The 27,007-nt window shown below is 43.1% G+C and overlaps 1 protein-coding gene across 1 annotated transcript in view; it reads left to right on the top strand.

Annotated features, from left to right (window-relative positions):
- MYO5B (myosin VB) overlaps positions 1-23,740 on the top strand; it is a 91,493-nt gene extending 67,753 nt beyond the window's left edge. The window contains exons 26-40 of the mRNA XM_088527889.1: positions 310-447; positions 2,804-2,866; positions 7,336-7,575; positions 8,409-8,509; positions 12,440-12,517; positions 14,513-14,711; positions 15,451-15,544; positions 16,996-17,139; positions 17,934-18,085; positions 18,576-18,665; positions 20,412-20,562; positions 20,870-21,155; positions 21,229-21,403; positions 22,478-22,558; positions 23,539-23,740. Of these exons, the coding sequence (XP_088384015.1) occupies positions 310-447; positions 2,804-2,866; positions 7,336-7,575; positions 8,409-8,509; positions 12,440-12,517; positions 14,513-14,711; positions 15,451-15,544; positions 16,996-17,139; positions 17,934-18,085; positions 18,576-18,665; positions 20,412-20,562; positions 20,870-21,155; positions 21,229-21,403; positions 22,478-22,558; positions 23,539-23,691 (2,145 nt within the window). The 3' untranslated portion in view covers positions 23,692-23,740. The remainder of the gene's footprint in view (positions 1-309; positions 448-2,803; positions 2,867-7,335; positions 7,576-8,408; positions 8,510-12,439; positions 12,518-14,512; positions 14,712-15,450; positions 15,545-16,995; positions 17,140-17,933; positions 18,086-18,575; positions 18,666-20,411; positions 20,563-20,869; positions 21,156-21,228; positions 21,404-22,477; positions 22,559-23,538) is intronic.
- Positions 23,741-27,007: the final 3,267 nt, after the last annotated feature.

The raw sequence follows: 27,007 nt of genomic DNA, 5'->3' as shown, positions 1-27,007 counted from the left end.
TGGTCGAGATTTGGAGCCTCTTACAAATTTGTGTAACTTGGAGAGGTCGGATCTGAACTGTCATCTCCTGTTTGGTTTGGTGATGTTTCAATGTAAAGTCGCTTGCAGCAGATCAGTGTAAAGTAGACCAAAGAAAGTGCTTCAGTGCCTTGCAGCATGAGCTCCCCCTGGATCTGGGGACTGCAAAAAGGTTTTGGGTATGGGTGGTAGTCTAACGGGTATGTCTAATGGGTGTTGCACGTGTTTGTGAAACTCCACTGAGGTCTTCCTTTTTTTTTTTTTTTTTTTTTTTTTTTTCACCTGCTGCAGGAGGCTGGGATGGAGAAAGCAGCCATGGACATGACACTCTTCCTCAAGCTGCAGAAGCGAGTAAGGGATCTGGAGCAGGAGAGGAAGAAACTGCAAACCCAACTGGAGAAAAAGGAGCAGGAAGCCAAGAAAGCCGAGGTAAGAGGTGTCTGATGCTAGTGTTCCATGCTTGTCATTGACTTTCTGTGGCAGCCTGAGGACACAGCGCAGGAAGTCAGGTTTGAGCGATGAGTTCCAGCTATGGGGCAGGCAAATTCATCTGGGAGATGGGCAGAAACGTTTCTGGCAGTAAAGGAGAGATAGACAGTGGAAGAGGGGAGGAGGAGCCCGTGTTATCCCGTGGCAGCAATGTGAGAGTGGCTCTGGGAAGAGCTTTCTGGGCTTTTTCTCCTGCTTGGAGGCTCACAGCGGCAATGTCCAGGTGCTAGAGCCCCACCATGGGTTGTGCAGCTCTGGCTGCATAGACTCATGTGAACCACATTGTCTCCTCAAGCTCATCCTCTCCTCCTACATACCATAAAGTGCATAGAAGGAGGAGGCTTTATGTAGCCCTCCAACTTGCATTTAGCAGGAGCCTCTCTCCCATCGATTTTAGAGGAAATGAGCCAGTCAGTTGGATGTCCAGTATCTCAGAGCATGGAAATCCTCTTAGGATGGGCTAAAATTACTGTAGGATCTGTCAAGGTTCTTTGCTCTGACTACAGACATCTCTGGAAAAGTGCAATGTTCTTTCCAAATACCCACGTAATTGTGCTGGTCATGATTAGGGAATACACCTGGTTGTCATCTCTTTCAGTACATTTGAAATCAGTGAAACAAAAAATCAGGTTGGGAGTGATTTATCCTGCTGCAGGCCTAACTCACGCTGCTGATGTTGTTTTTACGTGTCCCAGGGGAAAGTTTAGCTGTGAGCTGAGTTTCCCTAGCAGAGGCTGGAGAGGGGAAAGGGACCCTCAGCAGCAGTCCTGGCTGCAGCATTAGGAATGCAAGACAGGAATCTGATGGTTTCGGATACAGCCGTTTGGCTCGATCAAACTTAGGGGCATGGCAGCACTCAGGGACTGTGTATCAAGGAGCCTGGTTATCAGTCATGCCCAGCAACTCTCCCTTTTCTGTGGATTTTTGTTGCAAAAGCCATATTTTTTGCAGGCCTGCCTATAGTTTTTGCAGCATATGTTTGATTCCCCCTGGGTGGCATGAGCTGATAAGCAGTTTGAGGGCACATCCGTCAGGCTCGTGTCCCCAGCGTGGTGTTTTTATGTTATCCATGTGATATTCTTCCTCAGGGATGATCACACAGCAATACAGCCTAAACAAGGCCACTGCAAATCAGAAATGGCAAGATAGCAACATGTCTCCCTGTTGCAGAGAGCATCTTCATTTCTTATATACTTTCTATTTTGTGAAAAAAAAATCTTCCTACTTTTTAGATGGCTTGTCTGAAAGTCATTTAAAAAATCCATATTACCAATTACTATATTACTCAGTGGTAACTGGAGGGCAGAGATTGGCTTCTAGAGCTGGAGTCTGCAAAAACGACTCTTTCTAGGCTAATGCTTGGCGTGCAGGTGGTTTAGTGGCAGGTTTGGTGGCAATTCTTGTATGAAACGCTGTGCCAATGCCATTGCTCTGGGCTTGGTAATTAAAACACCCAAGGTTTCTCCTTGGGTTGTTAGGTGATTATTCTGATTGTTTCTCTGCAGCGTGAAATCTATTGATTGATGCAATAGGAGCCTCGACTAAATCATCATCCGTGATTGCTTACTTGCATGACCAGATATTCTTATTGATCATTGCTGGTGATTTGCAGCAAAATACACAAAATGGGGAACTTCTTCACTCTCTCCTCATTGCTACAGAGCCTGATAATAAACAAAAAAACAGTGTGTTGAAGATTGCTACCCTAATGACTGTGCTGCTTTGAAAATTACAATGAAAGTTGCAGTCCTTAAGGCGTTAATAAGAGATTAAACCATTTTCTCTTGAGGTCTTCCTTCAGATTTCATCTAGGTGCAGCTCCCATGAGAATAGTTCAAGGCTTTATTCATTGCCGGTTGGATTTCCATGGATAAGACAAGCTACAGGTCTACCTTTAGGTGTCTAAACTTACACATTTGATTCTGTTGGGGAAGTAGGAGCTTTTCTCCTTTGTTTAATGAGGAGAGAAAGCTACTGCTGTGCCTGTACCAGAGGAGTCCTGAGGAGCTGCATGGGCTTTGTGTCCTGTCTGCATTTCTGTGACCCTGCTCTAGGGCATCAGAAGTGATGTTGCACTGAATTACCTGTGGTTTGAGTTGAACTGTCATGGCAGAAGTTGGGTTGGGATTAGATATATTACTTCAGTGACAAGGGACATGATTTAGGAGAAGCATACTATTTGAGAGGAAACTCTAATCGTAATAGGTTATTTGCTCGGCCCGTGGTCGGTTGTTCAGCTACTGTGCCAGTTCCCCAGCCTCTCTCAGACACAGGTTTGTCCTTTTAATCCTCACAGGTAATTGAGACGAACACTGAAGTGGCTCCAGGCAATGAAGATCTTGTATACAACAGCCTGAAGGTGAGGAACACGTACGTAGCACTGTCCCCTTTGACCTGCCTCTACCAATTGAATTACCCGAGAGTGGTAATGAATCGAGCTCTCCTGTGCCTGGATCTGTGGATGAGGGATCTCAACCGTAGGGCATCGTGAAAGCACCCATAGCTCTCCTGCAGCAACCTGGCCTTGGGCCAGGATGGGGTTGTACAATGTTGCCCAACATGGGCTGGCTTCTTGGGAGGAAAACTTGATCCACCTCTTTGCTGGCTCTGCCATTTGGATCCTGCTCTTCTGGAGGAGATGGGTGGTCCTTCCGCTCTGCACTCAGATGCATTGGGTCTTCACTTTTATACCCTGCTCATCCTTGGAGATCTGGTTTCTAGGGTTGCAAGGGTTTCTCTTTGTTATTACTAGCTCAGACCTAAATGTCCAATCCCTGACCCTCTGACAGGAATTGAAATAACAGCTGACAAATCCAGGGTGGAAATGTGCTACCCAGAATAAGCTCATACTAAACCACCTGACAGTAATAGCACCCATTTTTGCCATCTGCATTATTTCTGCAGATATTGCTGCAACCTAAGGATGCAGCAAAGCAGCAATTAGAGATGGCAAGGGTAAGTGTTCAATCCTCGCTAACAGCAGATCTCTAGAAGTAGCTTTTTTGGGGGCATTTAATCCATTTAATTTTTAGTCTCCGAATGTGGTGTTTGTGTTGCACACGTTAGACATCCCGTTTCTAGTTGATCTCTGCTGAGTTTTGTCAGTGTTCGTGCACAGCTGCTGGAGGAGCAGAATGGCCAGGATTTGCTCAAGTGTCATTAGTTAAACACAGCTCTTGAAGATGTGAAGTGCAGCAGAGCAGTGGTTTGGCATGGGATACCTCGCAGATTACAAGTGCCAGCTTCTCAGATGGCTTCTGGAGTTGTGACTCTTGCGTGAATAAACAAATGTTTTCTTCACGTTTTAACCCTGGTGCACATTCAGATGAAAACATTCATTTTGGCTTTTCCACCTTCTACGTTCCTGTTTAGCAAACCTCGATAACCATCTCTCACTATGGTTTCAAAAGAAGAGGGAGATAGGAGGAGTTGCAAACTGCAGAGTTCTTTAATGTTTATCCTGAAACAGGTGGGAAATGCACTTGCAAAGAAACAGAGCTTCTCAGAATTTGCTTTTTCAGCAAAGCTGCAAGGCAGCAGCTTCTCTGCACTGTTTTTCTTTGGAGTTGCATGAACCTGAGCTGAAGGTTGCAGCAAGGAGCTAAGAGACTGATTTATCTCAATGCTGTGCTCAGTAAGAAGGCTGATCTCCCTGGGAAAAGCAAGGAGCAATTGCTTGGAATGAAGCAGTGAAAGAAAGCACCTAATCCTGGAGCAAAGAACGGATATTCCCCATGGTCAGCCAGCTGTGGCATTTTTTCCAGTTTTCCATGTAGAACGTCACCTAAAGTCACAATCTGCAATGAAAGAGTGACTTCTAGCTTACTTTGAGCACCATAGAATCATAGAATCATAGAATGCTTAGGGTTGGAAGGGACCTCTAGAGATCATCTAGTCCAACCCCCCTGCATACGCAGGGACACCTAGAGCAGAGGTACCACCCGTGTGGGCCGCGCGCTCCTTCGTGCCTCTAGGAACCGTGAACGATGTCCAACCTACAGCAGCAGCATGTCTCCCTCCTTTCCCCAAGACAGCTGCTTCTGGGAATATAGCAGAGCTCTGCCTCTCTTCTGTATAGTGTCTTTCTCCTGCTCATTTATATCTCAAATATTTATACTGCCTTTGGCTCCTTCAAGAGAATTGTGTAATTAAACTCATTTTTTTTGTCGGGTTAAGATATTTAAAAAGTCATTATCTCTCACAATGAGGCTCAGGTGTCTGGAGTGTGCAGATAGCAAAGGGTGGGCAGCTCAAGAGACAGGGAGTTGGGAAGAGTTTTTTTCCATCACAGAGTTTCTCCAGTCTCTCCATTTAGTGCATGTGAAGCAGCAGAGCAAGTGAGATGACTGGGGGAAGATGGAGAAATGTGTTGAGGAAAATCGGCTCTGCTGTCGAGCCGATGATCCATGGTGTCCACACAGTCTGTCCAGGGTTCATATTGGAGAAATATTCATATAAATATGTATAAATACAACAAACCATGTGAATGTAAATATACATATGTACATTCTAAAATATGCATAAAGTATAGAAATCAGTTTAGGTAAATAGAATCAGTAGTGCTGGTAACTGGTGGAAATCATGTTTCATCAAGTGGCATCTGCCCGTTTATCTGGTTTGGTTGAATAGGTTCCCAGTTTTGTTGGATGTAGGAGCATTTCTGGATGCCCATGCACTAGTAGCTGCCAGGCAAGTGCTGGCAGGGGTGTTTATGCTCTCTTAGCACAGGTTTGGCATCAGTTGTTTGTTCATCCATCCTGCAAACCAGGCTGAGATGCTGTTTTTGGACACACATAGACCTCTGTGGAGGCGTTGCACTAGGGAAGTGTGGGTGTGCCAGGGTCCTCAGATGTTTCAAGAGCTAAATCTGAATTTTGGGCTTCCTGTAGTGCTGCTAGGGAATTTGATAAACTTGTTGGACTAATTAAGAATGTACTTAGAGCAGGAGCAAGTTATGGGTCCTTTTTAAATAGACTTTTAAGTAGATTCTGTCCCAAAATATGCCCAGAAGGTGTTGAATTAGCCATGAAATAGGGCATGCAAGGCAAGTCATTTATTCTCTTGGGGAGATTCAGCTAGGAGATGTGTCCCTCTGTTATGCCAGTGCAGCAAAAGATCATCTGTAAAAGATGTACTTTCTGGCTTGTTTTTCTGTCTGGGAAAGTGAGAGTGTGCAAGAAAGCCCCAAGAAGTCTTTGCAATGACTTTGACACTGGGACAAGTGTGAGCACAAGTTTGTGATATTTACTCTGTGTAACTTCCCGAGTAGAGCTGTGGCATTGGAGTGCCATGCAGGAACGGGATGGTTTCTCACAGCCCAAGCAGAAATCTCCCTTTCTGAGCTCAAAATGTTTTATTTTGGCATCCGTATATTTGGAGATAGAGCTGGCATGAGCATAGGCTGATGATCAAAACTCACCTCTCGTGCTCATTCCTCCTTATACCATGGAGCAGTTTCATTAATATTATAGTGTAAAATCTTGCTTTTGTCTATGGAGATGTTAATATCTGTCTGAAGATCTTTCCATGTCCATCAGGGAGCGCAGGGAGGTGAAGTGGCAGCACTCCCTGTGTGCAGTGTCATTACTGGTTGTTCAAGAAGGAAATGGGAAGATGCCTCCTACCAGAGGTGATCTTGCTCCTCCTAGATATGGAGGAATTACCGGATCAAATCATTTTCTATCTCTCTCCCCCTCCCTTTTTTTTTTTTTTTTTTTTTTTTTTTAATGACAGATGGTATAAAATAGCTGAAGATGCTCTGGCAGTGATGGTGTTTTTCAGCTTGGAGCATGCTGTCTATCCAGATGCCAGATCAGCTATTCCCTTCACACCTCTGCTGCGATATAGCATGCTATTTATAATTTGTAGGAGTTGGTAATTATACCACTGGTTGCCTATGGAAATGAGGCTTTGCAGCTGTGTCATCCACACCCTGCTTAGATTACCCATTTGTTTCAGAGCCGGTGATTTGCTTCAGCCAAAGCCCATGTGGAGGCAGATATCCTGCATGAGTGGGATCAGAGGAGAAAAATGTGGAAAGAGTCAAAAGACAAGGGGGGAGAGAAGTACGCAGATTTGGAGGGAGAAGCTTGTGCTGTTGCAGATGCTGGGAAGACCCGACCTCAAATCAGTTGCCAGTTAGTTTTTTACCTCGCTTGTGTCTCAGTGTTTTGGTGTTATAATAGTGAAAGCTGTGGGTTGTCGCTCCATCCAGATTTTGGAATTGCCACCCTTGGTCCGGGTCCTGCCTGGGCTGTTTTAGCTGTCAAACTTCATCCATGCTCTCTTCCACCACTGTGCCAAAGCAAACCAGAGCTTTGGTCATCTCCACAAAAGTGGCCACACTTGTGTGGTTGTCGAAAAGCCAGCATGGAGATTCAGAGAGCTGTAACTCACCTAACTGGAAGGGAGCCAGGGAAAGCAATGCCTAAAATCAGCTCTCCTGGCTTCTCTGATGAAAAGCATGGGTGGGTAAAATGTCCTGGGATTTTTGTGGCAATTCCTTGGTTGGGAAGGAATTGGATGAAGGAGAAACAGATGTGTTCAGGCTCTCTAATTGTTTTGTGCTTAAAAATAGCAGCAACAGGTAAGAATTCTCCCATGTGACACTTCTGTGGCATTATTATTAAGTGGCATCAGGCGCCCAATTGCAGCTGGATAGCAACTGAGGTGCAGGAAGACACAAAAATCGTTTCTGGCCTGGATCAATAGCAAAATCTCCGTGTTGGCATGAACTGTGTGGTCAGCTGTGCTCATGGAGTCATGCTGGGGACATAATAGAAACAGACCAGTTTGTCTAAGTAGGGTCACGGCTTGGCTTTTTTACAGAGGCAAGAACTAGAGTCAGAGAACAAGAAGCTGAAAAATGAGCTGAACGAGCTGAGGAAGGCTATTGCGGAGCAGGCAACCCAGAACAACAACTCCAACGACATCCAGGACAGCTACAGGCTCTTGCTGAACCAGCTGAAGTCATCCAACGAAGAGCTGGAAGTGCGGAAAGAAGAGGTCCTTATCCTGAGGACACAGATTTTGAAGGCGGCTCAGCAAAAAGAGACGGGCAAAAATACGGTAATTTAGAGTATCTCTTTTCCCCTTCTTTGTTAGACTGTCACTGGGAATCCACCACCTGCTTGAGTGATAAATAATGTTTCTCCTTTGGGAGGGCCTGGGCATCAAAATGTATTGAGGATGTAGGAGGACCATCCTCTGGATAAGTTATGGTCCATGATTTCACCTCAGACAACCCAGGACCACGTGTCAGTTGGTGCCTGTAGTGCTAGAAGGTGTTTGACACCACTGACAAAGCCTAGTAAGACTGAAGGAAAAAATTCTGTCAGGTGTAGTTGTCTGAGATGGATCCCACATATGGTTGTCCCCATCAAGGTAGGGTTGTGTAAGATGGTCCAGGTGTTGTTCAGTGGTAACTGCCTTATTTCATAAGAAAGTGTGGTGATCAGATCAGGTCAAATGTTTCTGCTGCACTGAAGACAAGAAGAGAGCTTGGCCCATCTCATTTGCTTGAGGGTTTTTTTTTTTTTTTTTTTTTTTTTTTTTTTTTTTTGCTTAGAGAAGCTGTTCCTACCAAAAGATGTATTTTCCAAAATTCCCACTTGCGTTTCTTAATTACTAGCCCTACCTTTCTTCAAGATTTTAGCATGTTTAATGTTTTGGACCACAAACTACCCTTATCTCTGTTCTAGGCTCACTGCACTCATCCTCCAGTTGCCCACCTCTGCCCTGTCTGTCCATATGTGAATGAACCCCTAAAAACTTGGCAGCCTGGTTGGTGCCCTGAGGAAGCTCCACTGAGCCTGACTGGGGGGTGTTTAGTGTCTGGAGCTTGGAAAGACTTGGAGAAATGTGCTGGAGTTCACACTGCTGTTTTTGCATGTTGTATTTAGGAAACAAACATCAACACCCATGCCAGCTGGCCCAACAGTGACAAAAACGTGGCCCAAGAGGATGCAATCGAGGCCTACCAAGGGATGTGTGAGACGAACCGGTAAGTGTGACGCAGAGCCGGGGACAGGGATGACCAAATCATCACAGGTGGGATGCCATCCAAAATTAAAAGAGATATTGATACTAGCTTCTGGAGTCTGTTCAGGATCTTGTTCGAGGATGGGGGGTGAAGCTGAGGCCAAGGTCCACATCTCATCATGAGTTGTGGTGTCCTCGTCCTTGGACCTGTGTGTAACCAAGGCAGTGGAGGTCCTGGACAGGCTGGAACACCAACACTGCCATGAACAAAACTGGGTTTTTTCATACTGCCACGGGAGAGCATAGGCAGGGAAGGGATGATGCTGCTGAGCAGGAAGGCAGCTCTGTCCAAATGCTCTCTAATCCAGCAGCACTCACCTTACTGGTTTTCCTGATTTTGAAATGAAAACCAAGAACATCCTTTTGATTACAGGTTGTCCTGTACCAGTGAGAGCTGGTATTGCAGACATGAGTCTTTCTCTGTTACACTGGGGAGTTTGTACTGCTGAGCCTAAAATCAGCCCTTGCAACTATCCAGGCAAGCTTAAAAAAAAATAGCAACTTGCAAGAGGAGAAAATTATGTGGATTAAGCAGCAAGATAATATGTAAAGCCAATGTTTATTTTACTGCAAGGGAATTGAATGTTCATCTTTGTTTCTCTACCTGCTTATTTGACAAATACTAGTGCTTAAGGGTTTTTTCTTTGGCAATTTGCATTCAGCAAGGTAGTAAAAAGACGTAACTGTTGTGGACTACTGGCTTCTAGTAAGTGAGGTTAAGTTCCCACTTCTTAAACCAGTTGCAGGAAGTTGTTAGAAGCCCCAGCTGGGCAGGGTAGTGGTGTAATGGGATTTTGTTAATGTCTACATGAATATGAGCAAAAGCCTACCACCTTAGAACATCATATGAAAAACTACATTGTTTCAGCTCCATCACTAACAAGGATGGAGCTCCTGGAGAGGAGATGCTAACTCTGGCAAGCAGGTTAAAAGTAATAGCGTGTTTATATATAATGGCATAAATGTAATAGCAGTAGTACTGCCAGTGAGCATGGATCATACAGAAATCATCAAACTCACTAAAACAATCTAATTTTCTGAAAGACATTAGAGCGTCCAGGTACAATTTCCTCCTTTCACTCCTGCTGGGAATACTTGGCTCTTGCTTGCCTCTCATACCATGTTTGGCTGGAATATGGCAGTTTTCTGCCGTGAGTTATCCAAAAACTTGTTAATCACCACCACCTTCCCTGCAACATGATGTCCTGGGCATTTGTTTGTATATTGGGTTGTTTTAGAAGCTGTGGGCTGCAACCATGGCAGTAAAACAGATGGAAGCAAACACTGGGGGAAGGCAGATTATTATATTTGTGGGTATAAATTAACGTTCCCTCCTCACTCCAGCACAAATTTGCAGTTTGCACATAGGAAGCTTCTGTACCTGAAAGTGGCAGTATGAGAAATAAAACCGCTATTTTATTTTCAATCTTCTTTTAATCAATAAATATTGCAAGAGAAAGCCTGCCTAGTGGGAATGCAAATGCTGAAGTGGGATTGAGCAAGAGCCAACCCCTCTCCCATTTCTCCTAGGTTGCTCCTAGCTTGTCTCAGCTGCTTGGGCTGGGAATGGAGCTTGGTGCCAGGTCAAGGGGGAGCTAGAATTAAAAACAACCCCATATAAATGCAGTGAGCTCAGATTTCCTTTTTTTTTTTTTTTTTATCCCTTTTCTCTCCCTCTTTTTTTTTCTTTTTTCTCTGACTTTTAACTGCAAGGAGATGGAGGGGAAAAGCACCAAGTTTAATTCCCAGCTAATTTTCTGCCTCAGTAACTGGATGTAAAGCGAAGCGAGCTTTGTTCTCCATTCTAGTTCTTGGGATCTTTCTTGTTGCAATTGTGGGGATTTTCTTTCTGAAGGGTAGAACCTCAGAAAAAAACAGCGAGTGACGTCAGAGGAGGCAACTTGATAGCTCAAAGCACTCTGGGCTTCATGTCCAAAGTTAACTCTAACCATGACTCTGCAGGGACTTTTGGGACTTTTTAAAGAAAAAAAAAAAAAGCATATCTGCATTTTCAGATGAAATGCCCTTTATTTCTTTTTTTTTTAATAAGAGACATTAATTAGCCTATGATGCTAACATTAACATCTCTAGAATTTAGTATGCTGGCCTCTCCTTTAAGCTACTTTTATACAGATGGTTGAAGGAGAGGGGAGGCATTTGGGACAGGAATTTCTTTCCATTTTCCATTTTGCAGAGTGCAGGTCACCAGGAAGACTTTGAGAATCAGGTACTCATGCAGGGTTATTTGGCGGAAGAATGAAAAAATATAAAGGAGAAAAAAATAAGCCACTATTGACTTCCAGGAGAAGGGAATTCCATCTTGAGAAATACAGACTAAACTGCATCTCCTTTTGAAAAAGGTGATGCATCTTTTCTCTTTGGAAGTTTAATGATCCTTTTTTTTTTTTTTTTTCCTCCTTATTTCTAAAGGGAAAAAAGGAAAAAGAAAAGACTTTCAAATGCAAATGGAGGCCAAAAATCTTGGAAAATCTTGCTGTAGTGAGTGGTCCTGGTCAGGCTGACCAGCTCACTTCATTCACTTGCAGTGTGTTCAACACCTCATTAAAGAAGATAAATGAGTTCCCTGCCTTTCATAATTTAAAAAAGAGTGTTAAAAGGAAAATGTCTACTGATGAAGTGAGAGGAGGATTTTCTGGGCATTTTTCTGCCTAGGGGGATGTGAAAGAGATTGTATCTTAAATGGTTCTGAAGGAAATTGAGGAGAAAAGCATCAAAGGGTGGTTCAGTTTGAAGGTTGTTTGGAGGAAAGGCTCTCATGTGTTTGACTTTATTGATTGATGTGATTGATGTGATTGATGCAGAAGGCAGAGAATTGTTTTAGAGTAGTGGAAGTTGGTGCAGAAGGAAGGAAATAGCTGAATTTGTCCTTCACGTGATCAGAAAAATGTCCTGTTGGTGAGACCTGCCTTGACCGAAGGAGGTCTGGGAGAGAAGGGGGTAAAGTACCCAGTTGCAGTGGGTTGTTGTTTAAAGCTGGACTAGGTGAAACCACAAGAAAGGTACTGGGAGGAGCCTGTGAAAAAATAGATTTCTCTGATATAATGATCCAGCCAGATCCAGTTGTCCCACAGATGTGTTTTCTTTTACAAATGCACCTCATTCCTCGGAAGGATTTTGCAGCCTCCTTATGCTGTGTGAGGTGCTTCTCCTCAAAGAGGGTTCACTCTGTTGTCCAGGCGTTTCCATAGGACATTGGTGTTATTCCTTAGTCACAATACCATGGCTTAGGCTCCGCTGTCTGCACTTCTCATTTCACCCCTTCCCTGCCCCTTCTTCCAACTTTTGCTCTCTCACTTTATTACTCTTTTTTCTTGTTTCTCTGTGATGGATTTTAAGCCCGACTTTAACGTATTTTTTGACTTAGCCAGTTTGTCCCCAAAGTGTTTCCTTGCATTCCTATGGGAAACCATTTGGCCATGCAGAAATGAAAACTCAGGTTCTGCTCCCCAAGAGTTGGGCTTTTCATAAAAGCAGGAAGGACTCAAGAATCATGATTATGCAGCATCTCTCCTAGACCTGCTGTGAGCAGGAGGTTGGACCAGGTGGTCTCCAGAGATCTCTCCCGAGCTGGTGCTGTTGTTAGGAGCAGGGAGGAAAGGGCTGGAGAAGCACCCAAGGCGATGGTGTCCGTGATGTGGAAGGAGAAGGAACCTTCAAGGGTTCCTCTGGGTCACAACTGGAGGCTCATGAGCCAGACAGGGCTCTTCTCATCTCATTTATCATGCTGGAAAAGAAAATACAACACCATGAAAATGTGCTTGAAAAAAAATATGGATGTAATAAGGGTTCTGGATTTCTCCCCCTTTTGTTGCAATTGACCTTTTGTCTTTCTCTATCCTCTCGTTTTCTTTTTTCTGCCCTTTCCTTCTAGCAAGACTGAGGACTGGGGTTATCTCAATGAAGATGGAGAGCTCGGCTTGGCTTATCAAGGCTTAAAGCAAGTTGCCAGGTCAAATGCTTTTTTCTTCTTCCCACTGCTTCCTCTCTCCATGCCCTTTCTGCCTGCGCTTTTGTGTATTCCTTCTCCTTCGCTCGGAGCTGCTGTTGTCCATGGGAGAGCTCTCCCTAAAGTGTTTTCTCCTGGTGGGGAACGTGCCGGGAGCTCTGCTTCTGGGAGGGTCTTGCACCTCCACGCCAACGGAGATCAGAGCAATGTGTGAGGTCTCCTGCAGAGGGTAGTCCAAAGCCATCACCCCTGGAGGGATCAGGCTACCTCTAGAAAGCGGCAGGCAAAATAATGGTGATTCATTTATTCTTCGGAGGAAGGTGGGAACCCAAGTTTGTAGAAGAAACGTGTGTTGCTGAGGGCTGCATATAGTTAATTGAAACCCACGTAAAGAGCTGAAACATGAAATAAATGCTTAGGTCCACCTGAAACAACATCCTGTATTTTCCAGCCGTTAAGAATACAACTCCTGACAGTATGATTAGGAGGCTGAAGGCATTGTGGTCCGTGTTTTTATAATTAAGAAATGCATGTTCTTGTCTCTTGCTGGAGGAGAGGTTGGGTTATTTGTATCTTCTAAAAACAAACAAACAAAAAAACAACAACAAAAAATCCCCGAACTAGAAAATTATTAAAACTTTTCATCTTGAGAGCTTCTGCAGAAAGCAAGTGTTCTTTGATGCACTCTATCAAAAAAGGAAAAAAAAATGAATTGTTGCTGGCAGGGAACTAGTTCACAGGCCTAAATTTACCAGCGGGACTTGAAGAGTTGTAGCTTTTTCCCCGCTGGCACTGCTCAGCAGTCGAGGCATGTCCTGGGCAAGGTATCAACGTTGGAGTTTTCTTCCCACTGGGCATTGCATCCTTCAAGGAATTGGCCAGGGTTAATGCAGAGCAGGAGATGGGGCAGGCTCTCATTGGCATTTCCTCCCTGTTCTCATTCCTAAATTTAAAACAGCTATTTAAATCACCTGATTTTTGAGCAGCTGATTTAGTTTAGTACAAAACAGTGACTAAATGCCTTGCTGGTGGCTCCCAGGAAGAGAAGGGATGTCATGTGGTCCATACATCGACCCCATGAAGGTCCTGAAAAGATGGAATGACCATGGAAAAGCAGGAGAATGTCTGGATTTGGTGACTCCTGTCCACAGCATGTCATAGTGCTAGTACATGCATGTAGCGGAGTGTGAGGAAATTAGTATTTTTTCACACTACTGAAAACACCTGGTGAAATCAGAAGTGACTGTGGAGCTGGCAACCTGGAACAGAGCGGGAAGTTCCCTCTTGCCCATTGCCCCTCGGGTAGGTGATGAAAGACAGTGTGGAGGCATACATGAAATATAAAGATATGTAGGTTTAAACAAAGATAAGGAAATGAGTCATACAAACAACTGGAAGAAATAAAAGAGTTTGGCTTCTGCCTTTTTAAAGACCCTCAGCACCAGTCAGCAAAGCCCAGTCTAACTTCGGGCAGTCTAACCCAAAGAAGCAGCTTGAGTTACACATCTTTCAGTTTGCAAGAGCAAAACCTGACCCTTGAAAGGGGCCAGAGCCCAGGAATGATGGCTCAAGTGTATGATTAGTGTCTGTTCTTACTGATTAATCAGTCACCTTGATTTTTCCAGTTGGAAAAACATTCATGCATGCTCGTGGTCACGGCTCCCCTCTGCGCTCGCGTTGCTGCGCTCTGTATAGGACATGTTGAGCCGGGTCGAGGTCCAGGCTGTCCTGCTGCCTCTCCAAAGCTCTTGCCTTTAGGGGCCTGCCTGGAGCATGTTTGTGTCCCATGCATGGTTTAATCTCCAGCACTGCAAATAAGGCAGCATTGCAGTAAGAGCCGTGGCACCCACTTCGTGTGTATGCGTCAGTCGCTGGGAAGTCCCTTTGCTCCCATGGAGACATAGCCAAGATTGGCTGACTTTGAAGGATCTGGACTCAAAGTGGTAGTTACCAGCCTAGTACCAAAATCATTGATGGTTGGAATGTGCTTTTCCTCAGGTTGTTGGAAGCGCAGCTCCAAGACCAGCAAAGAGAGCACGAGGAGGAGGTCGAGACTCTGAAGAGCCAAGTCGAGGCAATGAAGGAAGAGATGGAGAGACAGCACCAGGCCTTCCTGCAGACCCTGCAGCTCTCTCCAGAGGTCCAGGTGGAGTTTGGGCTTCAGCAGGAAATCACGCGCCTCACCAATGAGAATCTAGTAAGCAAAAAAAACCCCACTGTCCTTTGTAGCCCAAGGAACTGAAAATGGGCTGGCAGAGATGAGATAGGAAGTAGAGGGGAGGACACGGCCCTGGGGGCTTTGCATTTCCTTGCTTTGATTGGCAGAGTTGAGGCCCTGTGTCCCTCTGGAAAGTGCCAAGTGATGGTGGGGTTTTTTTAACCTCTCCACACCTCCTGTGTCTGTGTTTGTGGTGTCCAGAGTGAACACTGATTGCTCCTGAGTTGGGCTGAGGGCTGCTCAATAACCCTGTTGAGCCTAAGTAGTGTTGGAACTGTTTAAATACAAATAACAGGCAGCAACAAAGTTCCCTCGGTGGTATGTTGTGAGTAGTTGCCTACTACAGGCTGTTTTAAGAGGAAGTAGGTGTAGAGCAGCCAGGGTCCTCATGGTAAGTGAGGCAAACTCAAACTTCAAACTCGCAAAAGCAAACTTCAAACTGTCAAGGGAGGAAAACCCACAGAGGCCAGTTTGTCTCCATTCCTGCCTTGCCAGAAGTGTATCCTTCAGCAGAATTAAATAGTCTTCGCTTTATTGCTCTCCTGTGCAGTTAATTATCCACCCCAGCAATGGGATTTGATTTATAGCGCCAAGAAATCCTGTAGAGCCGATGCAGAACAAGGTGGCTCTTACATAGCCCTGTAGAAGTTAGTTGTTTTGTTTTGTTTTGTTTGCTTGGGTTTGTTTTTTTAAACCTATCATATCTTCTGCTTTTTAGGATCTCAAAGAGTTACTAGAAAATTTGGAGAAGAATGAAAAGAAGCTGAAGAAACAGCTAAAGATTTACATGAAGAAGGTCCAAGATTTTGAAGGTAACTTTGCTTTTATGGAGGTCGTGAGTGGAGGAGTAGCATTCTGCTTTTGCTGCTTTGGCCAGCCTAAGAAAACTGCAGATTTTCACTCAGAGCTTTTGCTTCCTCTCCTAGCAATTGCTGATCGTAGCTCTAGAGTCGCTGTGTTTGTAATTTTTCAGTCTAATAATGTGTTCTTTTCTTGACTCTATCTGGGCTTCAAATGTTAGGCAACTCATCTGTTGATGTCCTCCTTTTTGGTGTTTTATTTTAGCAGTTTAGGGTCCTACTGTTGGACTGTACCATTTGGACTCTATCTATAAAACAGAGACAAGCAAATTGAGTAGCTGCTAGTGGAAATGGAAACTTCCAGTAAGAAATACTAGTTCAAGTGAGAGGAGAACTGGAAGTCCAGTTGAAGCCCACAAGTGGTTCAGCCTCATCCCTGTAACTGCTGCTTCCACCTTCACCTTGGACATGAATCCAAAAGTGGGCCAGTAGGGGAGAAATGTCCCACCTCTGCTAGAGTCTTTGATCAGATAGGGACATATTAACAACCCAGTCCAGAGGCCTGGAGCCTCCTTTAGCTTTTCAACATGCTTCCCGTGAAGCCTACAAGAGGTTTTGGGGAAGTGAGGGTGGTGGAGACGCTTTCCCTGTGCTGAGCTCCAGGGGGTATTTCACATCTTGGCACTTTATTACAGTCAGTGCTGTCACCCCAGCAGAGATTGAGAGAAGAGCTTCAGTGGCTACCAGGAACCTCTGTTCTGGGAATTTGGGAGGATTAAAGATACTTAGTGGTTTTTTGCCTTTTTTTTTTTTTTTTTAGTTAAAAAAAACCCTCATGCTCAACATCTCAAACAAGACATCTGTGCTGTATAAAAACAGCATTTATTTCTCTGTTGAAACAGTGATTAACCAGAGAACTGAGTTCTCATGAGCTAATTTCTGAAAAACAGACATTAAATGAAATTAAGTTGGATAAATGGAGGAGTTCCACACCTAGCACAGCTGGTCTTTGTCACTGTAATTTGTATGCATCCTGCTGATGTTTCCTGCAGTGCTTGCATTTGAGTCTCATAGTCTTTCAACTTATTAAAATTGTATGCAAGCACGATGCTTGATAGTGTGCCATGATGTTATCTGTGTTGCAGATATTTTTTTCAGATATATTTTTTCCTCCATGAAAGTGGTGCACTAAGAAGATTCTCCCAGGTTTAACACCCTCCAACTGGAGTCTGGGTTTCCTTAGAAAGTAGAAAATTGCTCCATCTTTTGTTCCTAGGTCTGACTTTTGCATTTGTTATTTTGTTCTGAGCCAGGACTATGGTTGGCTTGGAATTCAAGATCTATTTTTTAAAAGATCTGTCCAAAGCGGAGAAGATTTTTGGACTTATATAAAACAAATCTTGCCTGGTGCTTGGTCTAACGCCAGTAGATCAGCTCTAACATTTTGTCTCTTCTCCTTGCAGCATCCCAAGCGATGGTACAGACAGAGAGGAGGCAGCACCAGCTCAACCGGCAGGTTGCAGTCCAGAGAAAGGAGAAGGATTTCCAGGGAATGCTGGAATATTACAAGGAGGACGAGCCTCTTCTCGTGCGAAACCTCATCATAGGTGAGCAGCTTGCTCAGCAGCTGTGTCTCATGCTGAGCAAGATTGTAAACTGGAAACTCAACCAAGAGAGGTTTTAAACCTGAAAATAGGCAAATTACGATTGTGCTGGTTTGAAGCCAGAGCAGAAAAGAGCTAATATCCTGAACTGGCAAAATGTTTTTGCTCTTTGGGGAGAACTGTGACCATGAAGAGCAGACAGGGGCCTGTGGCTGCAGCCTCCTTTCCCCAGCCCAACCCAAATGCTTTGGTCTCCCCACGTTTGGGAGAATGGGGTAGTATAATTCCTTAATTCCTCACTCTGTGGTGCTTTGTGTAGACAGACACTGCTATTCTACTGCTGCTCTTACTCTGGAGATAGGGTTTTTTTCTGCTCTTCCTTTAGATGGGCTCTTCCTAGCCTTAGAGGCCTCAAATTCCTGCAGAAACTGTCCAGATTCCATATCCTGAGGAAAAAATGAGTGGTAAAGTTAGAGTTGTTTTTTTTTCTATAACCTGCATGAAGCTTTCCTGAGAGTTTCAGGGAGTTTTCCAAGATAGGTGTGCTGGCTCAGATAGCCATTCGCAAGGTAAATAAGATGTAGTTCTGCTGACTACCCCGAGTGCCTCCAAAAGGTGCTGCCTCCTGGATCCCAGTGCTCCATCCTCCTGCCTTAGCTGGCTCCAGCGAGTGCTATTGCACCTCTGGGTCTACGTCTGCACCACGAAGCTGAAACCTCAGCTTCCTTGGGGTCTTTCCCAGGGACATCTCTAGCAGACATCCAGCAAATTTGAGTTGTGTTTTGCTGAACTTCTAGATCTGAAGCCTCAGACGGTGTCTGCCACTGTCCCTTGCCTCCCTGCCTACATCCTCTACATGTGCATCAGGCATGCGGACTACATCAACGATGACCAGAAGGTGCACTCCTTGCTCACCTCCACCATCAACGGCATTAAGAAAGTACTGAAGGTGGGTGCAGGTTGGCTTAGACTTGCCGTGAGATGGGTATGACCACATCGTGGTGTCTGGTGTTCAGCTCTCAAGGTGTTGCTTACTTTTTGAGAAGAGCAAGGGGATGATTTGCCCACCAGAGCGGTGCCAAGCTGGGAATAAACCCTAGATCTTGTTAATGCCAGTTTATTTGCCAGATTTGATGCAGGAGGTGAAGGTGTCTCCATCTTTATGTTCATCGGGCAAATGCATGACAAATTTCAACTTTGAGAAAAGCACCACTTCTAGAGCAAGAAGTGTCCCTCACACTGCTTTTGCTGCCTGTACTTTTTTCCAAAAGCAAAAGTGCAGGTTATGCAAGGAAGGAACTGCTAATTGCACTTACAAGCAGTTAGATTAAAAAGCTGTTTGCAGAGAACAAGAAGGGAATGTCCTCAGTAATGCAGGAAAGTGATGCCTTCAAGTGCCACCGAGGAGGGGTCTCACGCCGTTCTCTTTGCTCCTGCAGAAGCACAACGAGGACTTCCAGATGACATCGTTTTGGCTGGCTAACACATGTCGCCTCCTGCACTGCTTAAAGCAATACAGCGGGGATGCGGTGAGAAACTTCAGGAAATTTACATTTTTCCAGGAATTTTGCTGTGGATATAGCATCATTCTCCCAGGGCTCATCTCTGGCTGCTGGCTGATTCTTTCTTTTATTTGGATAATGCAGGAGGTAGCTCCAGCAGAGCCTCATGAGACATAGCACAGTGTCAGGACATTTAAGAGCACAAACCAGGACCCTCATAGCATAACTCACATTTTTTTCTGAGCAGTACTAGCAGTGTTTTGAATTTTGTAGCCAATCTTACCATGTGATTCGTCTAAGCTGGGAAATCTGTCCTGGTAGGCTGCTTTTGAAGATTGTTTCCTTTATTTCTGTCCTTTCATTACTTGGAGAAAAAGCGTTCCAAACTCTTGCAGTTTTATTTCTGCATAATCATTGGCATTGGTATTAAAGTTGTAATAAAACCAAATTGCGCAGCTTCTCATTTACTCTTGATTTGTGTTGTTAGATATATTGAGCTAACAAGCTTCAAGAATAAAGAAGAATTGAGCAAAGTTGTCTTGGAATCAATTTAACTGCTCAGATAAAAACACTTTTTGGTTTATAAAACTGTATGTAGAAGTTCTAAATTTAAATAGTAACAATTTAGGTAAGACTTAGTAATAGTTAGGCTGCTATTCGCCCCCTTCTGCCTGGATAGCAACATTGCATTTGAGAGTTATTTCCACAATACCGTTTGTGGGGGAAAAAAAAAAAAAAAAAAAAAGGTGCTTAAATTTCATGTTGTTTGTTCTGGTTGTGCAGTGTCAGCTGAGTCAGCTATTTTCAAGTTGAGTTGATGATTGTGTCCAAAAACAGAGTGGGGAGGAATCGTTCCCATCTGAGTGGTTTCCAGAATAAAGTTTCCTTTAGTTGGAAACCCAGGTGATTTTTAAGAAAGTGAATTTAAAAGGAATCCCCAAGCAAATTTGACTTTTTGCAGCTCCAAGAGCATAATTTTTTTTTCTTTTTTTCTTTCGGTAGAAAAGTGTGAAATTTGGAGGGCAGCTCAAAATGTCATATTTTTGCATTTTGCTAGTCAGCAAAATAAAAAAAATAGTAGCACAGCTGTCATTTTGACACTAAACGGGGAATCATTACTATGTGAGTGGGGTGATTAAAGCACTTGCACTAATTACAGATTTAAGTGAGGTCACCTGTGCCTCTGTGAGCAAAAATAGCTCCAGTCCTTAATGCAGGAGCTGTTTGCAACACTAGGGAATCCCCTGCTTTTTCAGCTAAAGACTAGGGAAAAGAATCAGCCACTGGAGCAGATTTATAGGCTGTAATTCAATCAGTTTAAAAAGTTGTCAAGAAGCACATGGTTAGGCTAAATTGTTTTCCCTTTTTTCATGGAAGGATATTAAGCTTTCCTTTTCTGAAGCTTAATCTCCAACTGAAATATTTGGGGTTGCTGCCAAAAAATTTTGAAGCTCAGAGATAGAAAAAAAAAATGGATAAAAAAGAGTTTCTCAGGACTCTGATAAGTCAAGATTGCTCTTTCAGATATGTATTGCAGTTAATGCAGGTGTATTTCTCCTTACTAAAGTTCAGATGACAAGCTTGCTGCTTCATGACTACTTACTGCTTCAAAAACCAGTCCTCACAATAATTACCAAAAAATTCACATCTATAATAGAATCTAAAAACATACATTGTTAACATATCTGGATCAATTATATTCTGAACTTTTTTTTTTTAATACAGTGATTTTACCAGCTGATGAATAACCTGTTTTAATCTTCTTCTGTTTAGGGATTTATGACCCAAAACACTGCTAAGCAGAATGAGCACTGTCTCAAGAACTTCGACCTGACCGAGTACCGCCAGGTGCTGAGCGATCTCTCCATCCAGATCTATCAGCAGCTCATCAAGATAGCCGAGGGAATATTGCAGCCCATGATAGGTCAGTGGACTGTGCATTAGCCTTTAGGAGGGTTTTCAGCTTTAACTGGATGCTCTGAGTGTTTCTCTGACCTTCCTGCAGTGCTAGCAATGATTCTCCCCAAAGGAAGGGCAAGAAAGGTGTGTTGCAGAAAGAAACCAATTTGTGGATTTGTTCCCTGATGGGACTGTCCAGAATCCAGCGTGTTGTACCACTTTGAGACTGCTCTGTGTTTATGACAGCCCATAAAATTCACCGCAGAAGGAACAATTTCTCGCCTCTTGTGATGAGCAGATTTTTCTCTTATTTTTTTTTCCTCTTGTCCCAGTGTCTGCAATGCTGGAAAATGAGAGCATCCAGGGGCTTTCCGGCGTGAAACCAATGGGCTACAGGAATCGCTCCTCCAGCATGGAGGACAGCGACAGCTCGTACAGCTTGGACACAGTCATCCACCAGATGAACAGCTTCTACAGCATCATGTGTGATCAGGGCCTGGACCCAGAGATAATCCAGCAGGTCTTCAAGCAGCTCTTCTACATGGTCAACGCAGTCACCCTCAACAACCTGCTGCTGCGGAAGGACGTCTGCTCGTGGAGCACTGGCATGCAGCTAAGGTGGGCTGGGGGCTCGAGGCTATGAGTTCCCTCTTGGTTCTTGATACGAGTCTGACCCAGGCTATTTATCCAGGTTTAACATAAGCCAGCTGGAGGAGTGGCTGCGTGGGAAGAACTTGCATCAAAGCGGAGCGGCACAGACGTTGGAGCCCTTGATTCAGGCAGCACAGCTCCTGCAGCTGAAGAAGAAGACCTTGGAGGATGCCGAGGCCATCTGCTCCTTGTGTACCTCACTCACCACCCAGCAGGTAGGGGCCAGAGGGGTCATTTTGCTTTAGCACATATGACATGTTTTAGTGGTAACTCTTCTGGCAGATTGGAATATTTCACCTGCTTGGGATCAGGGTTTCAGAGCTGATTCACTGTTGGCCTTTGGGTTCCCTACCAGCATTTGCCTTAGCAGCAAATGCCTATTACAGCTCACAAAGCCACCAGTTGTCTTCTGCTAGGTTCTTATCTGTCTTGTCCTGTGGGATCCCCAGCAAGAATTCATGTTTGGGCCAGGACATTGGGAACTGCAGTCCTTAATGCACTAATTAATTGCACTGAGTGGTTTTGACTTGAGCTTTTAGGCTCCAGTCCAACAGTAAGAATCCCCAGTTCTTTGGTGTTGGATAGTGTGCCATTTATTTGATAATGTTGAAATAAGGGAGATATGAGTTGATCTTCAGTGATTCTCATGGGTCCTTTTTCCTATATGTCCTTCTCCATACTCTGAAGCTGACCATGGCAGAAGGTGAGTGGTGGTAGGGGAGGTTGAGGACTTGCAGTGGGCATGAGTTAGGATCAGGAGAAGGGTTGTGGAGGTGATGTCAGTTGTACTGGGCCAGCAGTCAGCAATTCTGAACCTCCCTGAGTCCCCATGGGCCAACCCAAGGGATATACCTAGATAAATCTGTTGTTCAAGTTTATTCCTGGCTTATAAGTATTGTCATAAGAAGGAATTTTGATGGGAATGTAAAGGCTTAACATTTACAGCAGCCAAAGGAGCACAAGATGACATTTGGGCTGTTTCCTAGGACAGGTTCACCTTGGGCAAACATGCATATTGTAAGCAATGTGTATAAACATGCAAAGCATAACATATCTCACTTTCTGCAAGCAGATTTTGCTTGGCTATTGTATTTCATCAATTATGTGCAGATCTCAAGCTGATCCACAGCACTGAGAATGGTCCTGTTTTGATCCTCTGCTTCTCATTCTAGGTAGTCTCATGTGAGATTTGTTGTGACATATCAAGACAATATTAAAATTTTAATGGTGTTTTGTATTCTGGAAAAGTTGGATCTCTCATGACTGTAGTCCTTCTTTGTTTTCAACAGATTGTAAAAATACTTAATCTCTACACTCCTGTGAACGAGTTTGAAGAACGTGTTACAGTAGCTTTCATACGAAACATACAGGTAAATGTGAAGGGCTGTTAACTGGAGGAAATGGTATTGATTTAACAGTAATATTCTGTCCTGTCATCAGTGGTGGCTTAGGCACTTCGTAACAGGTTTGCAGCTGCGTGTTCTCCTGGGTGTAATGCAGTCTGCAGTGCTCTGGGAACACCTGCTTGCAAAATGGGGCTGCAGAGGCTTCTTGGCTGTTGATAGCAAAGGGCCAAAGGCTGAGATCAGCACGTGAGTTCAGCTCAGTCAGCGTCCTGGCACATATGGTAACAGAAAAACAGGCCCACGAAGGGTTTTCCTGGCAGAAAGATGCACCTGTGTGATTGGACCCGCTCTTTGAGCCTTGCTCACTTGGACTTTAGTACACAAATTTGACTTTCAGAGAGAAAAAAACAGATGTGTTTTGTGCCTCCTCTCTGCGGTTCAGGTTGCAGGAGTCAGTGAAGTATTGCTGAAACCGAGTTACTTCTGAGATACAAGAGCAGAAATTGGCAACTAAAGAAAGAAAGTGTAAAATATCTAACTCGATTCTGCTGAAGCCAAGCTTCGAATAGCCTCTGCAGGAGTTTCTGGATGTATTTGATTGGAGGAAGGCTATTATAAAATACAGCAAAATAATTCTCCCTGTTTCTGAAATAGCTTTAAACCTACTGTAGTGTGTAGTTCAGAAAATCCCTTTGTAAATGGTCTCAGCTTTGTCAATCCCAGAATTTGTAGAAGAGTGGGATCTGTATAGCTTGACCTGTGCATATGGAAGGTACTTACATCTGGTATTGACAGCTATTAGGCAGGGACTGTTTCTACCTATGTTATCCACTCTGCACTGAAAAACAAGCTGCCCCTTTGGATGAAAGCATCATTAACCCATTTCTCTAATATCTTTATATATACCTACTCACTCAAACCTTTGAGTGTGTTAGACCTTACAAATGCAAAGAAAACACAACAGTTGATGCTAAATTTTTGTTTTCTTCTCCCCCACCTCATAGGCGAACTTGCAAGAGCGAAATGATCCTCCGCAACTGCTGCTAGACTTCAAGTATATGTTCCCAGTTTTGTTCCCATTCAACCCATCCTCCATAACCATGGACTCTATTCATCTCCCTGCTTCTCTCAACTTGGAATTTCTCAATAAAGTCTGAAGAAAATAGAATTAAATCCATTTCTTCTACCCGGAGACATCCAGCAAAAAAAAAAAGAAAAAAGCGAAATCAAAAAAAGGAATTAAGGAGCTCTTTAAATGTGGACCAAATAAGTTTATGGAAGAGCCAATATACAGAAATAATTGGACTGCACAGTGAAAAAAAAAAAGATCTATATGTGATTTTTTTTGGTAATTTGTAGATCAGAATAAGAATACTTGAAATACTTTGTTGTTGTTGTTATGCTGCCATAGTTCAAAGCCCATAATAATTTCCAAAAGCCTCTAACAAAAATGACTGATTATTGAGAGAAAGGTTACTTTGATCTTCATAGGTGACTATGAAGAAATGACAGCTAAAAATCTAAAACAAAATCCTAGATATTTGTGTTGCCTTCAAGGACATACAATTTGTCTAATCTCTAGGTGGTCTGTATATATTAATAATGGGGATATGCAATTCTGCCTATTGTTTTTGCTAGCAACTGTATCACAATAGCTCAGAAATTAAATCGCAGAAGGTACAAATGTGTGTTTACCCTTCAGGTTAAGGTAACAGGCTCAGACAGTGGCTGTTTTCCTCGGATGTGAAATTTGTCACGAATTCTTTGTTTCAGAAATGTTGTTGATTTCCTTGCTTCATACAGCACATCTTATTTGCACGCTACAGGGAAGCCAAATAAACCTCCAGTTTGGACTTTTCTTCCGTTACAAAATTCATATTAGAAAAAGAAAAGGGACTGTCCGAGGCCTCCTGCTTCTTGTGCAGCCAAGTGCCATCCTGACCCGCTCTTGCTGACTCTCCCTATGCTTTTAGAGGTCAAATACTCTCATGCAGTGATTGAAGGTGGTTGAGCCCAAGAAAATAAGCTATTTCCATTCTTTTACCTAGCCAATACCAGAAGCTTACGCATAAGTAAATCAGGAAAGTGCAAACCAGTTTAATAAATCTGTCACCAATCCTTCTTTGTTCAGGGATTCATCCTAACCATAGCATAAGGGCTGGGAAAAAATAATTCTGTTTAAATCAACAGTAATTGGAAAGTTTACCAGCAGTGCCAGTACCTTAGATAAATGAAGAATACTTTAAGAAGGAGGAAAAAAAAATGTTTGAAAGCAGAAGGGAATGGCTAAGCAATTAAATGATTTTACAGTAAATGTCATCAGCTGCTGTGCTGGTAACATAAGCCTTTTGAAAAAATAATAGAAAAGCAAATGATTCTTTTATCTGCAACCACCTCAAACTAAAAAAAAAAAAAGTTCAAATTCTGACTACTAAGCCTCTTTTTTTTTTTTCTTTTCTTTAACATCCACTATATTAAACAAACCTTCTGACCTCTAGCTGGGCGTTAGAAGGAGCCAGCTACTCCCAAAAGTAGGAATTGATTTTTCTCAGTACTTAGCATATTTAATCACTGCAGTCACTACTGCAGAAAAACACTAGCTTCCTGAAATAGAGGGGAAAAAAAAGAGCATTTTGGTCTCTCCATTCTGTAATAGCCTTGTCTACACAGATCTTTTCATACTGGTTTCTGTAGTTCTGGTCCTGGTTATATGAGCACTTTTACGATGATTCAGAGCTCTCGGAAAACTCCTCAGCATCGTTCAGGCTGCTTTTTCTTTGTGTAAATTATATCCATGCAGCAAACTAATAATTTGCTATCCAGTCAGTTCAGAGGGTTAAAACTTATAAAGGCACTTAAAGATGCACAACATTTAAAAAAAAAAAAAAAAAAAACACCATGTTGTGGTTGCCCCTTTGGATAGTGCTTGTGTTGATTTAAACATCATGTATATAATCTGTCTATATACAAACTGAAATAGTTCTGTATGTACTATAAATGTGTATTACTACCCAAAAGCACATTTTTAAAGGAAAAAAAATGAGTGATGTTAAGAATTGTGTTGGTCTATGCTTCATGATAAATGCCGTATTGCAAAGGGAGGACTAGGATTTAGTATTGCTATTACCAGTGAAGGACAGAGTTAAAGCCATTCCCTAGTCAGCAGTTATCTTTTCCTCTAATGATTACCCAACTAATTATAGAAGAAAATTTACTGCTTGCACAGTTCCAGCACTACCTCCAACCTACAGTCCGTGAGCATCTGCATCTACCACGTATTTCAGTAGTGCCTTCATCTCCCCTTCGCATGCAGTCGGGATGACACCACCAGTGCTCTACGCAAACACATACTCTTCTTTCACTTGCTCAGCTATTATATTTTTATTTATTGTACCTACCTCTTTTCACCTTTTGCAGATGAATGTTTTTGAAATGCTCTGAATTTAATTTTCCAATTAAATCACATCCCTTTCTTTCCCCCCATATAATAGTAGTAGTATGTACTGCTTGTACTTTGGCACAGTACAAAACAGAAATAACTTTTAAATTGAAGTTTTTAGTGCAACAGGGTCATAACACAATGCTATTTCTCAGAAGTCATCTTAGGCCGACAGTTTCCTCTCAGGCTCTTCAGGTCTCTACCTCTCTCTGTCGTAAATTATTCAGTGTACTATTCCCAACAGACTGATTAAACCACTGCTTATCAGTCAGATTAAATGACAAATTGCCACAGAATCCTCTTCCACAACGATTTTATTGCTGATCGGTTACGAAATGTGGTTCATGCTCTTCTAGCAAATAGTGGTCTTTCACTGCAGTTTTCAGGATCATAATTTATATGTGTAATAAAGACACTACCTTAAAAATGGTCAGTATGTATAGAAAGAACTGGGGATATAATGTCTTGATCTGTAATAATGTAGCTTTTTCCATTAAACTTCGCCTGGAAGAGGGCGCTGTATTAAACATCTTTTATATATATAATTTTCTTTGTTATCGTTTTTTGAATTTGTTTTTAAGCATTAACTTTGTTAAATTGCTATGCTCAAGCATGCTTTGCTCGCCGCGGATTAGCGTTTCTTTATTTAAGGAGCAAATTTAACACAAAGCATGGCTTTGAGAAAGCTGCCTGCTTTCCACGTGCCTTTTATTTTTAAATACTGATTATTAACTTGAGCATTTTCCCATTGTGTGTCTTTAGCTGTTACTAAGGTAACTGACTTCTCACCAAGTGTTCCCAAAACAAGTGTTAAACTGCGAGGATATTTTTATTACCCTGCCATGAAAATTTTCTCTGGATATAGAAGTTTTCTTAAAAATATGGCTCCGAGAAGGTCAGCAAGAAAATTTTGAAGTCACTAGGAAGAAAACAGTACTGACCCATATGGGTTTGTGTATGGATCCTGTACTTCAGAAAAGTAGGATTGAATCCTCGTCTCCCTGGAAATGAATACAGTATGGAAATTCTCCATC

The sequence above is a fragment of the Tinamus guttatus genome, unplaced genomic scaffold (assembly GCF_059628265.1).
Source record: "Tinamus guttatus ecotype Peru unplaced genomic scaffold, ASM5962826v1 Tinamus_guttatus_pri_ptg000293l, whole genome shotgun sequence".
In the NCBI taxonomy this organism is placed as follows: Eukaryota; Metazoa; Chordata; class Aves; order Tinamiformes; family Tinamidae; genus Tinamus; species Tinamus guttatus.
Note: the sequence above shows the minus strand (reverse complement) of the source record. Positions and strands in the feature narration are given on the sequence as shown.